The sequence below is a fragment of the Trachinotus anak genome, unplaced genomic scaffold (assembly GCF_046630095.1).
Source record: "Trachinotus anak isolate AG129_WGS33_773 ecotype Australia unplaced genomic scaffold, CSIRO_AGI_Tana_v1 ptg000018l, whole genome shotgun sequence".
Classification (NCBI taxonomy): Eukaryota; Metazoa; Chordata; class Actinopteri; order Carangiformes; family Carangidae; genus Trachinotus; species Trachinotus anak.
This window is the reverse complement of record NW_027273869.1, coordinates 12495904-12510386: the sequence shown is the minus strand read 5'-3', so window position 1 is coordinate 12510386 and position 14483 is coordinate 12495904. Positions and strand designations below refer to the sequence as shown.

General features: G+C 41.2%; 1 protein-coding gene across 3 annotated transcripts in view; it reads right to left on the bottom strand.

The window, feature by feature from the left end:
- atp2b1a (ATPase plasma membrane Ca2+ transporting 1a) overlaps positions 1-13820 on the bottom strand; it is a 37060-nt gene extending 23240 nt beyond the window's left edge. For all 3 annotated transcript variants that reach the window (XM_071502937.1, XM_071502938.1, XM_071502939.1), the window contains exons 1-2: positions 13759-13820; positions 3877-4375 (exon numbers count right to left, since the gene is read on the bottom strand). In XM_071502937.1, the coding sequence (XP_071359038.1) occupies positions 3877-4069 (193 nt within the window). In that variant the 5' untranslated portion in view covers positions 4070-4375; positions 13759-13820. The remainder of the gene's footprint in view (positions 1-3876; positions 4376-13758) is intronic.
- Between the last annotated feature and the right edge of the window lie 663 nt (positions 13821-14483).

Below are 14483 nucleotides of genomic sequence, written 5' to 3'. Positions count from 1 at the left end.
ATCTTTAATAAATGAAAGCAGGGAAACACAAGAAACCAACTGTGCTCACAGCATACCTCCACCATTTCCCACTGAACAGCTCACTAACAGAAGCAGGGTCTGGCCATATGCTACATCCACTCACTGGCAAAAGCCTCTTTTTAAGAACATCATTTTGAATTCAGACATGAATACAAGCTGTGCTAACCCCCCCACCCCCCAGTCACAAAGAGTAAGCTATCATTTAACAGTTTGAAGCTTCCTGTTGAATGAGGAGGCGTGGTGTCTGGAATGACAGATACAGAGAGCCTGTCAGTTTTTCAGTTGTAGTCCAATTGCGGAGGCCTCTCAGCCCACAGTCGATGGGATCAATAGGCTGGAACCCAAATATTTGACTCCACTAAAACAGCAATCAACAGGGAATAACTGTGACAAGGAAAAATAGGGGACCACTGTCAATGATATTGATGCAAAGTGGCCTTGCACATTTGATAAGTGTCATTATATGGAGGAATCAGAGGATCCCAAAGAGAGTAAAGAAATGTTGCTGTGTGAGTAGGACTAGCTGAGAATATTGATGCTACAGTATGATTTCATTTTTTCCCCCAATATCACAAACATGTAAAAACTCAGCTCGTGTATGTTTCTAATTCTCCTCTGGGCGTGTATGGACGCCCCAGTTAATCAAACCCAATACTGCTTTTAAGCGTCAACTGATTTGGGTGCCCAAGAAAACCCCTCCAAACCTAAATCCAGACATCTGGGTACACTTTAGACTACAATACTATGACCCTGAGCTGTGATATTCAATGCTGAGAAAATGTGGTAAAAGGATGGGAATTTTGTTATAACAATACTCCAGTGATTTAATGCTGCTCTCAAAGACCACAGGGTGAATCATGAGAGACACATTAAAAAACAACAATGGTCACAACTGATGCAGCAGATGCTCTGATGTCTTGACTCTTCAAGTAAGTCCACGTGAAAAATAAGTAGAACCCATTCAGCAACACCACTTCCATTGACTTGGGATGTACCATTGCCCAAAACTTCCAAAAACTTGCATCCTACATTTTCCATAGTGCACTTTTTCATGGCCCGGTTAACACAGAAGACTTCCAAATGCCATTCCCCCACATACGTAACGCAAGCTTCAAGTTAAAATGTGTCGCCATGCCCAAGACAAGGTAACCCTGGTGACGTCACCAGTGCTATTTCCTCAGGCTTGACGAAACTCCCACAAGACCAAAGAGAACATTATTCAACTATTCTTACACAATCTGAATAGTGTTCCCCATTATCAGTAAACTGATTTTTATGTGTAAAGACATACTGCAGTTCCCTCTTCAGTGCTACTGAGATTTATATAACTGACTGCGCAACAAGAAAAAAAGAGATAAATGGAGGCCGAGAGGCAAAACCGAGACTTAAGTGGTACCTTTCAGCAACAGAATAAATATTCTGCACACACAGAGGAAATGAACTCATACAAATAAAACCAGTCTATCTGCCAGAGCTTCAGGTATTGGTGAGCACTGGAAATAAGGTATAAGTACAGCATGCTGGCGCAACTAGAAGGCCACATGTAAAAATAAGTAGTTGGTTAAAAACTTTCAACCTTTAGTTCGGATCTTTTCTATCTGTGATTACTGCCCTTCAGGCTTCACCTTTTATTTCATTAGACTGCAGCACTGCAACCGGGTTAATGGTTTACATTTGTCAAACAGACAAATGTAATATTTGAATAAGCTTTTGCCAGAGTTCATTGTCACAGTATAGAAAGCACATGCAGTGAGCGCAATTAACCCTTTTCAGACTCAGCATTAGTATGGTAATTACCCAAATCAATATGAATCACAGTCCAATCTACTGAAATCGAAATGAGTTGGGAGACTTTAGAGATATTCAGACTTATGTGGTAGCATGGAAAATAGCAGTGGTAGTGCCACGCTATATTAAATTTAGCCTAATCCAAACAGGCCATGCCTCCAAGTCTTAGATTTTGAAATCTAGTTAGAGTGGTACAGTCATGCACAGCTGCAACAAGAAAGTTCAGTCAAACTTCTTTGGATGAAAAAAAAAAAAAAAAAAAAAAAAGCTCTGAAACGTGGAGGATTAGCGAAGGATTGTCTTAAGAAGTTCGAGAAATGACCAACCAACTAATTAGAAATCCCTTTTCAATTGTCAAGCTCCTTTAATCTTAAATGATGGCTTAATTTCCCAAGCCAATGACGAATGAGCTGATTGTAAGTATCAAAACTCAGTGGCGGCGAACCAAGTGGGACAGCCCCTGCTGCAAGGGGAAACAAATGTGGACCTAGTCAAGCTCATCAGAGCAGTGCAGTTGCAAATAAGTGGAGGAGTAACACTAAAGATTTCTACAAGTTGGGTCAAAGCTGCCTTTGCTTTGCAGGGTAGAAACACAATGAATCCAAAGCATTGTTTCCAGTAGAAATCAAGAAACTATTTATTCTCAGTCTTATCTCTCAGTCTTCATCGTTGATAATCTGAAGATGGTAAATAGAAATGGCTGGTGTTGAGTACTGACTCAGATGAAACAGGCAGCTACAGCAGAAGTTGAAAATCAATGCTAATTGGTTTGTAGTAGTTTCACACCCATACAAAGAAGCCAATGCCATGCTGAGACTTCTTTGTGCTTCATAACAAAAAGTGCTGACGAGTTAATGGGCCTGGACTATTCACACATTTTCTTTTTTGCAGTGTGGACTCGGTCGAATGAGCAGGGGAGGACAGGTACACTTAGGAAACAGCCAGTGTCACTCATGGTACAAATATGACAGGCCTCTGGTGTTCACCAACTTGACACAGCCACATGCATGTTTAGACAACTCACTCTCTCTCCCAACAGACAAATTCCAATTCAGCACTTTCTTCACAGTTCAGACAAAGGCCTGTTGGTCTGTATGGCTGACAATGAAAGCAGCAAGAGGGACTGCAGGGTCTACCTTGTACACTGACCACGCTGTCAACAAATGAGAGGTCAAGAATTAAACGGTACGGTAGTGATTCTTGAATGAGAGATGTTTTGTGCTGTAGCGTAGCATGGTATTCACGGCATTCCTTTTGGTTAGGAAATTTTTGACTTGCTTTGAGACACTGCGTACAGAGGATTGTTGCTGCTACAGTGAATATGCGGTGCCGTTTTAATCTGGGATCAAACTGAAAATCCCCTCCCATAAGAGTTCAGTCAAGGTCATACTGGCGATTAGGCAGACTGTCTATAGAGAGACAAACTGAGACAGAGAGAAAAAGAGTAGTTAAAAAAAAAAAAAAACCCATCACAGCTGTGTGGGGTTCTGCTGTAGCCTAACTGGAAATTTTTACATAACTGTGAGCATCTTTACAGTGAATGGTTTGGTGGCAAAAGGGTAACACAGGAGAGCTATTCAAAAATGTACTCCCTCCTTCCCTAACATGTTCAAGTCATTACTACCCAGCCTTACAGCCTCCTGTTTTGTCCGCCACATGTGGGACATAGACCTGCCCGCAGCCTGGTGCAGTGCCCAGGCAGACAGCTGGTCTGTCTGAAGCCTACACACACACACACACACAGACACGCACACATGAAGACACAGAGGTGAAAAGGGAGAGAGAGGGTGTGAGGGACATATCCACAGGCCTTGAAATAGAGCAGGACTGGCCCAGGTCAGAGCCAGCCAGCCTGGCCACCTGTCTGGCATATGAGTTTTCCAAGGAAGTGATGTCAAGGTATCCGCAATGTGGATAACATGGCCAATGACACGCCTCCTAAACTATGTGTGCACCACATTAGCATTCCAACAAGCACTCACTACTAGCACTGTTGTGAAAACATCCTGTATTTGATCCAGTTAAACAACAGCCATCATGTTGAGTGTAGTGGAAACGTTACTCTACCATCTATAGGTGAAGTTTTTAATCGGTTGCAGAGTCCTTGAGTATCCCCGTAAGTTTCCCCAATTTTGTTTAGTGCCTCGGCACCCCTCAGTTCCATAAGGGAGCGCAGTTCTTTGAGCGTGCAGCCAAACTCTCCATCGTGGTTGGCCTCCACCATGGAGTTCTTCACCCCGCTGTACGAGTTGTTCGCCATTGTCTCACCGCCTCCCCACTCTGTTGCAAAGCGTTGTTGCTTTGGCTTGATAGCGGGGGTAAAAAAACAAACAAAAAAAAAACAAAAAAAAAAAAGAATTGGAAAAGCTTAAATCCTCAAGAGTGCATACACAGTAGTAGTTCCCATAAACAGTTGACAGGCCCCTCAGAGGCAGCTGGAGTCATACGGCAGGTAGCAGGGCAGGGATATTACAAAACAAGCCATTTCCCTTGGAGAGCTGAGTTCCTAGTCTTTCATGGTGACTGAGGATCACCCACAGAGCCGGAGATCACCATGCATGTAGATCTGAAAGGGAAGAGCAAACATACAAGAATTTTCTTTAGTGAGACCTCCAAATGTTATTTCCTGTAAAGCAGGATTTCATACAATTATTGATATCACATGAATGACAATGACATCTGGGCAAGCTGTGCAGGAAAACTTAGGTTTAACATGCTGCGATACAAAATGCTGGTTGTTCAAGTTAGAACAGGATGATTTATTTTTGTTTTAATTTTTCATTTCCATTTTCATAATTAAAGCCTTCCACACAACAGCAATAACAAAATGACAAAAAGGAGGAATAGACATTTTTGGCAAACGTGAAACATGCCTTCATGCCTTTGTGAGAACACAGCTGTACTGAAGAACCACAAGCAAGTCAGCAATGAAGCTCATTTTGTTTTGTCTTAAATATAAGGAAGCAGATTTACACACAGATCATTTTTTTCCTTTAATGCAGTACCATCATCCGTGCAGTTTTCATGAACTATGTCAACCTATTGCTGTGCATTACAGGTGCACCTTCTAGTGTGGACTTACAAATTCTCAGTACAGCATGTTAAATGATATGTTGACATCACCGTTTCTTTCCATCTCTGTCATGCAGCTACAGACACCTTTGCTGAAATATTTTACTGCTGCATGAGAGGAAGCATGGAGGCGCTTAGATAAATCCACTTGGCTGCAAAGTAATTAGCAAAACTGCCTGGAGATATTGCCAAGAGATTTTGATTAGCTCTACTTGAGTTGTATGAAAATAATAATAATAACAATAATAATTTTGTCATCTAGACAAAACTCTTGTCTGGTAATATGCCCTCTGATTCCCAGCCGGAGTATGTGAGTAGAATGGAGCATTAGTTTTCGATAATCACTCAGCTACAAGCGGCTCCCAGGGTTTTTCCTGCATAGAGAATTCAAAGATAGTATTTCCCCCTCTGCAATATTCATCTACTGTTAATACAAACTCAATGCTTCTTGTAACCGTTTCACAGTAAAGAGCTTCCAGCAGCATCTCCAAATTCGTTCCTTTTTTGCATTTGCTGGATTTGAACTGATTCACTGTGTTTTGTTGCATTTCATTTGCTGCATTCTTATTGGCTGAAGGTTGTGTGTTAAAACTGCTTATAAGATACAAGCCTAAGCACTAGCAAAAATCTGTTTGCTGGCCAGTAGCTGGTAACCTACTCATGGACCTTAAGCTCAGTAATCTACAAGATAAAATTCTACCTGCAGAACAAAAGCCTACACGCTCTCATTAAAATAGTTGCATCTGCAGTTGCCGCAGATGCAACAATGTGCCTTAAATGGAATTGAAGTTACTGAACAGTGAATGCAGAATAAAAATAAGCTTCTGTGGAGAATTAAATGCCTCAACTATTTTGATCTTTTTTATTATTTCATCTGGATTTCATTATGTTAATTTTCATATGTTGTTAGATTTCTATTTACGATTATAAAAGCCATTCACAACCCTCTTTCAGCTCACAGATGCCTATGGGAAAGCAGAGTTTGTGATGTTCTTACTTTTAACACACACACACACACACACACACACACACACACACACAAACACACACACACACACACAGAGTGAGGTCTGCTTGATGAAACAGCAGTTTCCTAGTATGACCAGATGTAAAGTAAAGCATTCAAATCAAATCAAATCTAGACATCCATATCTGTCCACACAGTAGGTTCACACAGAAAAAGAAAATCCACAAGCTTCCCTGCAGTGAAACTTGTGGGGCAACATAGTGAGCAGGCACCAACTGACTGATTACCTTAGGAAAAGCCTTCTGTTTAATCTAATTAAGACTATCTGTGGCATCAGGGAGCTCCATGGTGCTCTACATGGGGGAGTCCATTCTAATGAGAGGTTGCTGTCCATTCAGCTTTAATCAGCCTAACACAATGAGGGTGATTCATTCATGTCGGATTGGATTTATTTGAAAGATTCAACAAGATGGGCTTGATTACTAGTCTGAAACAATTTGTGAAACACTGTACTGTACTTTCAGGTGGAAAGCCATGTCAGACTATAAACTGCATTGAAGGGAACATGGATGTAGCCATCTGATACATAAAGACAGGCACCAGTGAAGACAGACTGGGATGTTTCTCCTTTCCTGGAAAAATTCTGCAGTTATCCCTCAGCTGGGGAGGTTTTACTCACTTTCTGAATTTCTGACTATATAAAAAACATCAAAACATTTTTGAGAGAGCACAATTCATGTGCCTTTACACCAAATGGGACTTCAAACATGTAAACCCAAACTAACATCTGAAGTCAAAAATATGTCAGACCTTTAAACTGGGACGCAGATGCAGGACAGAAAATGTAGCCTTTATTATTGCTCACTGCACAAATGAAAGCTTGCAGCTTATTCCATTGAGATTCTTGGAAACTATTCTGTCACATGTTGAGATTCTATTTGGAGCCATCTGCCATGGAAAACAGGACAGAATTTATTATTTATTACACAGCATAATTGCAGGGCCGGGTGTATTACCGAGGTGGGAGAGATCGCAGAAATCTCTAGGAGGAAAATGCACCTCTTTCCACCTCTGGTACTGACCACAGATTTAGGATCTTTGGTGCATGTTTAAATGCCTATAAAGAAATGCAATCATTTCTGAGATGTGATGACAAATCAGGTGTTATTTTGCCTAATATCATCATATGATATCAATTATAATCACACCATAATCATGCAATTCACACCACTGTTTTCACTTCCATGATAAAGTAAAAAGGCACAGACATGCCAGCAAACGCGATCATCTCTACAAGACCCACAGACTACTGGGCAAGTTATACCGCTCTCACAGTGGGTCACATATTAGACGAGTGGGAAATGAGACATTTAGCTGTAGCTGAATCTCCAACCGAGTTTATTCAGTCATGCATCATCTCAGTAACACCCAGTGACTATGTAGTGTACTTTCCGATGTATAACAGGGCTGAGCCTTATTTTGAGTTTAACAGATATATATATATATATATATATATATATATATATATATATATATATATATATATTTTTTTTTTTTTTTTTTAAATAAAACAGATGTATGATAAAAGTGTACTTTACAGAAAAACACAGTAATAATCATATTATTCATTTCTATTTTGTATTTTAAAAAAACTCTTCTTGCTACTATTTTGTGTCACTAATTTCTTACTTCAAGGTTAATTATTTCAAATAAAAGTGAAAAGAAAAAATATGAAAAGAACATGTTGCAAATCCACAAGTATTGACATTGATTGTAGACACCAGGATGGTCAGTTTTTGAGTTTCTTATGCCTAAAAATAGCATATTTAAATTTCATATTGCATCTTGGGAAAAGCATACAGCTTTTCAAATGTGTAAATGGGCCCTAAAGGACTTATCTTAAACGGTAGATATTTCACTTGCCTTGGGTACCACATGCACAGCAGCCTATGGTAATGAATGTAATTCTCTGCCTTCTCCATTTCCCTGTCTTCATGTCTTACTCCATGAGCCCTCTCCCACATTCACACTCCCTAACACCACGAGCAGCAACAACGCCAAGCTGAAGGAAGTGCCAACATTTGCTGTGCTGCGACAGTTTCGGGTTGCGGAGCAGGTCACATGTCACAACAGTGGAAAATCATTGTGATTGGATCTCCAAGCCAACAGCTGGCATGGTATGGTTGAATGACAGAGGCAAAGGTTAACCCTTTGCAGACAACCACAGCAAAACCATAGCTCAGCATAAATGTGCTGGTTTCACTCAAGGACCAGAGACGTGCAAGTCACAAGTCACTTCTCTAACCAAGCTATTTAAGGCTGCTATCACACATCAGATGCACACTGAATCCTCCACCCAGAAGGGCTGTGGTGAGGGGAAACGAGTAGATGGGACAACAGTGGTGGCCATCTCAGAAATATACTCATGTCTTTGTTTCCACGCTAAGGAAACCCTCTGGCAGTTTGCACACCTCTACGTGCCAGCAACTCGATGCAAGTCAAGGATGGCAATTCTAGGGATCCCTCTGCAATGGAGCTGCCTAATGCGAGGGGTGGTATTTTTAGCTTCCCCCAGACTGCCCCTCCCCCCACTGCTAGCCACTGCTGAACTGGGTCAGGCCATGTAAATGTGGAGAGTACAAAGCAGAGACACCCAGCCCTCCTTGTGCTGCATCGCTTGTAGCTGAGAGTGCTTCTTCACCCCACAGACTGGAACCTCAAACGCTGTCAGGGTGCCAATGCATAAGAACGCACAGTCAGAGGTGTCACCGTCAACACACTTCTCCTCCTCAGCTCCTCTTACTTCATGTGTAGAGGGACATGAGATGGACTCTAAAATGAAAAGAAATCATAATTGCTTTGATCTGGATGTAAGGTGTTAGGAATGAGATGTTGACTTTTAATGGCTGTATATGTCCAGTACTTAAAAGGATCCTGTCAGGACAGTGGCTTAATTTAAATTTGGTTCGGTATAATTAAAGTATTTTTTTAATAAATAAGTCATATTGTACAGAAACACTAATGTCTGTATGTCTTCTTTCATGCAACACTGCAGCTGTTTTATGCTACTAAATAATTCAGTGCCCTTTTGTTGTTAAACCTTTGTCTAAAGAAACGGGGGCTTCAATGTTTTTTCAGCAAGTGGTACCCATTGATTCGATCTGTGAAAACCGTGACGATTAAATCACAAAATCCATGCAAGTGGAGCGCACACTAGCCTGGAAGTAGGGCAGAAATTTGGCTGCTTACGTCAGAAAAACGGAGCATATACCAACTGCCCTCACATTTGAATATGGAGGCACTGAGACACTTCAAGAATCACCAGCAGGTTGAAACAAGCTGAGGTAAATCTCTGGTTCAATCCCGTCATGCTGAAGTAAAGGTGACTGAATTGTTCTTTTGAAACATTCAAATTGTGACTCATAATCAATAAAATACAGCTGAAGTTAAAGCAGAGGTTTAGAGGCGAAGCCTTTTCAAAAACCTCATCAATGCACCATTTAACATGCCATACAAAGTTTGTAGTATTCTGGTGTTTCTTCACATCATTATGAAGATATCTGTGCGGATGGCAAGAGGTCATATGGTGCAATCATTTACTTCTCATTTGCTCAACAAGCATTTCCACATATTGCAGAGTCCTGAAAGACTATATTGTTGATAAAGTATAATTAATTCTTTATAGGCATCTTCAAACTGTGAAAAGGATTTATTTCCATTAGAATCACATTCTACCACCAAAATCACTCTCTGATCCACCCTTTTTCTGGATCAATAATGTAACTGTATGTCTAAGTAGTGACTGTGAAAATATTATCATATTTTTTCGTTCAGAGGTGAGAGAACCAGGAGGGAGGCATTTGTTTAGCCATTACGAAGTCCTTCATGTCCACAGCATGGAAAATATTCAAACATGAAGCATCATCCAACGAGCCACAAGATGAGAAGCTCTCTCTGGTCTTTGTTACATGTGATTCTACATAGCAGCTCAGTGGCCTGAGGTCCTGCCGCCCATACCATGTGCTATCTGACCTTACTGTCCTTACCATTTCAATTTCAGGACGCAGTAGTGTTGAGCATCAAACTCATTTTACCATGGCCTGTGGTAGGGAATGCAATTAGTGACAGACAGACATATATGCACACAATTATATTGTAGACTATTACAGGGGAGTGGGTGGAAGTACATCAAGTCTCAAGCTAATACTATGCTGCTACACAGCAGTTTCACAACCATCCTGTGTAAGTCGGACTTTCTTCCAACAGCCATGTCATAATAAATTTCAGACTAGTGTTTTAGTGTTTTAAAATTTACATTCACATAGAATACCTTTATTCAAGAAGGGTTCAAGCCAACCACCTGTGTTTTCACTGTCAGTGAAACTACATTTAGTGTGACTAAGCCTGGTGTAATGTCCCTAGACAAGGAAAACACAAAGTCTGCAGGTGAATCAGTCTATAGATTGTGTAAAATGTGTTCCGATTGCAGAGGCACATTTTAAAAGCCTGATAGAAAGAAATGTGATTTCTCCATTGTCTCCATTGGCCTGATATAGCAAGATTTTTTACATCATTTCACAATGATGGTTCAGATGTGTAGAGAAGATTACACCAGCGTTGGACTGTACATCATACCACAAGTGACGCTGTCCACCACAACCAGCAATTCTTTACACTAAAACAACTTTGGAGTCTAGCAGAAGGGTTTATTTTATATACTCAGCAATGATGATATACAGTCAAAAAAAAAAAAAGTAAACTTTATTTCTATGGTGATACACAAGCTTAATCTTTTCTTTTCAGAAATGCTAAAACTAACACCTCGTAGCATAGTTAGACCTTCTAGCTGTTGATGACTAATTCATGATATTTTGCAGTGTGTAACTTAGAATTGTTTTAGGGTGCAGTTTATCAAATTAGTTTTGCCAATTATGATCCTCTGCGTCTCCCTCCATCTTTAACATTAACCCAGTATTTTAAAACAGCAAATACATTTTTGTCATAACAGTGTAGTTCGTTCTTACTGCTTGCTTTGTCAGGCCACATTTAAATGAATGAGTAGTAATGAATGAGGCAAACTCCATGTAACCCAAAACCTCTGCTTGGAATAACCTTGGCCTAATAATCCACAGAGAAAAATAAAGATAAGCAAAACTCCATCATAAGTAAATACTATCATGAATACATCGTACTAAATGGTACAAAAGCAGACTATATTTAGCTTTCCATGCCAGTTTACATGAGGCTCAAAGTCACCTTAGAGTAATGACCTACAGTGGTTTGCTCTCTAAAATAATGCTTCATACTAGTTTAAGAAACTGGACTGAGAAATACAGACTGAACTAAGGACAAGCATTACAAATTGTTGCCATGAACAATATTAATTCTTTTTTTAGGCTATGCTTTTAATTGACTCACATGCAGAACATGACAATGAAATGAGTGGACAGATCAAGCAATTGTAAGGTGGGGCTCGTCCGTGATAAAGCTGGGACAGTACACAGAAAGTGTACTCGGCATACTGCATTACTTCACAATGACAATTGCTCCGTGACCACAAACAGTGCTTATTTTAACAGCAAGCTATGATGTTAGATTAGTAGAAATCAGATAATCACCAGCATGCGTAATGAACGTATGCACTGCACAAAAAAACCTAGAGTTGTAGTCTTGAGAGGTTGTTGGTCTACAAAATGTAAGTAGGGAAAACATTATCCAGCAGAACCACACAGCCAAGGAGGTCAAGTGATCTTGCCTCTGAGATATAACCATTTTCCAAAACTATTTACAAAACAAGTGTAACAACTACTGACTCATATCCTTTAGTCGGGGCAAGAAGCACTGTCAGTAGCCGGCCATTATGAAAAAGCATGGTACAGCAAGGAACAAGAAAGGATATTTTTGTCATTCTTGAGTGACAGCAACAGTCTGAGTTCAAAGGGCTCAGACACAGCAACAGATTGTGTTACTGATGGTTTAAGTGAATCATTAAACAAACTCTGAATCTCTATATGCTGACCTAGACAGCTATAATGAAATATCACTTGTTACTAAACCTAGAAAATGTTTTCCAACGTTGTAAAATCTGTAAAGTACAGACATAACTGAAAACTGAATTGCACAATCTGTTTTGACATGTCTTGCACATACTCTGCAGCACAGTATTCTGACCATAATGCCTGTCTATGGAATCACTTAGCTGCCATTATATTATGTAATATATCTACAGATAGCCATACCATACTACAATGACTTGCACACCTTGTATCACTGAATCACAGTCTATCCACTTTAGGCTCAAGCTAAATTCTGTGTTCAAATATATTTTTGATAAAACTGCAATACGACTTTCAACCCAATGAAGGATCAGGAGCCATTCTACACAAACACTGGAAGACGCAGCTGGCGCTGCAGCAAGCCCGGTGCTGTTTCAGTGGATAAGGAGAGATCCCTTCAACTAGACACCAAAAGGTGCTCAGAGGCTGCACTCCACATCGACCTGGAAACTTGCTGGTAATGTTAGCGAGTGCGAAACTACATTAGTTTAGCCCATTAAGGTCAAAAGTGCAACGTTGATATACGTAATCAACTCGTAGGAGCTGAAAAGTTAGGGAAATACGAGATGTTACCATCATGCAGTAACCAGTATTGGTCATTTAAAGAGGCATGCGGTTCAAGGTTTCCCGTCACTGAATTTCAGTTGGATTGCTAGTCAGGAAGTGATCGTTATTTTTTAACAGCGACGTTGATTGCATGGATGAAAGTGTAAGGTTCCTGCTATGACATTTGCACTTGATAGGTGGCTTAAGGTTATAAGACAGAGAGGGTGCAAAATAGTGTTTCCCGGGGAGAGGTGCCCTCCGTGGTCGAGGTTAGACGCCGAGAGGTAGACGTTAAAGCTGAAGTCTGTGGTCGGGATAGAGCACGGGATGACACTAATCTAAGGGGAAACATACGTCGAGACCACACCGGCAAACGATATCCCCCGACTGGATGTCTAACTTTGACAGCGTGGGGACACGTTGGGCGATAAGCGACGTTACTGGTGCTGGTAATAATTACATATTTACTGCGTCTACTCTATATCGACACACAGTCGACAAAAGTGACTATAATGTGCCTGCGTGAAGAACCGCAGTGTTTGGAGTCCGACACCCGGAGAGTATCGCTCCAGGCCGGTTGATATCACTCACTGCCGCCGTCTCTCAGCCGAGAACAGCGGGGTCCATATGACGTGAAAACCGGTTAAATGACAATTCGCTAAAACGCACCCAAATGTTCACGATGAGGTCTGTGTGTTAGAATGAGATCCGGGTAAGTTTCTCGTACCGATATAGAGGTCCACGTTTAAGTGTCTGGCGTTATTTCACAGGCAAGTCTCCAGCCGCCTCCACGTCTCCCCGTCAATCTGCTACCCACGGGAGACCGTAGCGTGGAGCCCAACGGTAAAAACATCGATCCGGGCTAACGTGCAATGTTAGCCAACTAGCTCCCAGGCGTTAGCTTATGCTGATTGTAAAGAAGGGAAATATACAAAAGCTACTTCCAAGAGATTGACAAGTCCAAAAACTTAGCCCATGGCAATGCAGAGGTCTAACTAAGCTAAGCACAAGCAAAGAAAATCTGGCAGCATCCTGGCTGAATAGCTTACCTGGGTTTGGAAAAATGAGACGCCCAATCAGTATCTATTCAAGATTTAACGTTAGCTAACGATGTTAGCTTGGTATAAAGCTAACTACTCAAGGCAGCTACCCACCAGTGGCTGGCCCTCGTTGATCACTGCATACAAAAATGAAGACTCAACCGTTCAGGGTGTCCTATGCAACATCCAAAACATTTGGAAGCAGCCCTTATCTTGCTGCATTTTGTCGCGCCAGCACAGGAAAATATAACAAAAAAAAAATACTTACTCCGTTCTCTGAAGAGTATCCCAGCTCCCTTTCTCTCCTTAACTCCCCCTCAGTCTCACCAAAGACTGGACTCTCTCCCCTGCTCTGAGGTAAAATCCCGCCCACTGCGCTGTCACAGCCACAACCAAAGTCCTCAGTCTCAGCTGTCAAGATGGTTCCCGTCCCTTTAGAGCCAATGGTCACCCACGTCAACTAACCGGACAACATATGACGCATGCGTACAGCTATTTACACCGTTGCAATAACGGTCATCTGACATGATGTTCCTGCGACGACTGCACCCAGTAGATAACTCATGGAAATAAAACTGCTGAACACGGGAGTGATTCATAAAGGATCGCTTCATTATAGAACAGGTGCATACCATGAACACCTGCTTTTTCTAATAATATGATGAAATGTATGTTTTTTTTATAACAATATCACATTTCTGAGACTGAAAGCATTAACATTTATGTGAAAACTATATGGGACACAACCAGCCAGAAATGAAGTGGTTCGGTTTCTCTAACGTAGATTTTTGCGAAGGCGGAAGTACGCCGCGGTGAATCATCTCGCCTCAGTGAGTTCCTTTCTGTCACTACACCGCCGGGAACATGTGATGCACGTTAAAAGGAGGATAGGTATGGACCGCTAGTGTGGATTCCCATTGGCTTAGCCAGCATATCAGTCGCCTATGGAAACGGTTACGTCATGATCCCTCGTACTCCCTCTTTGCTCCCGTG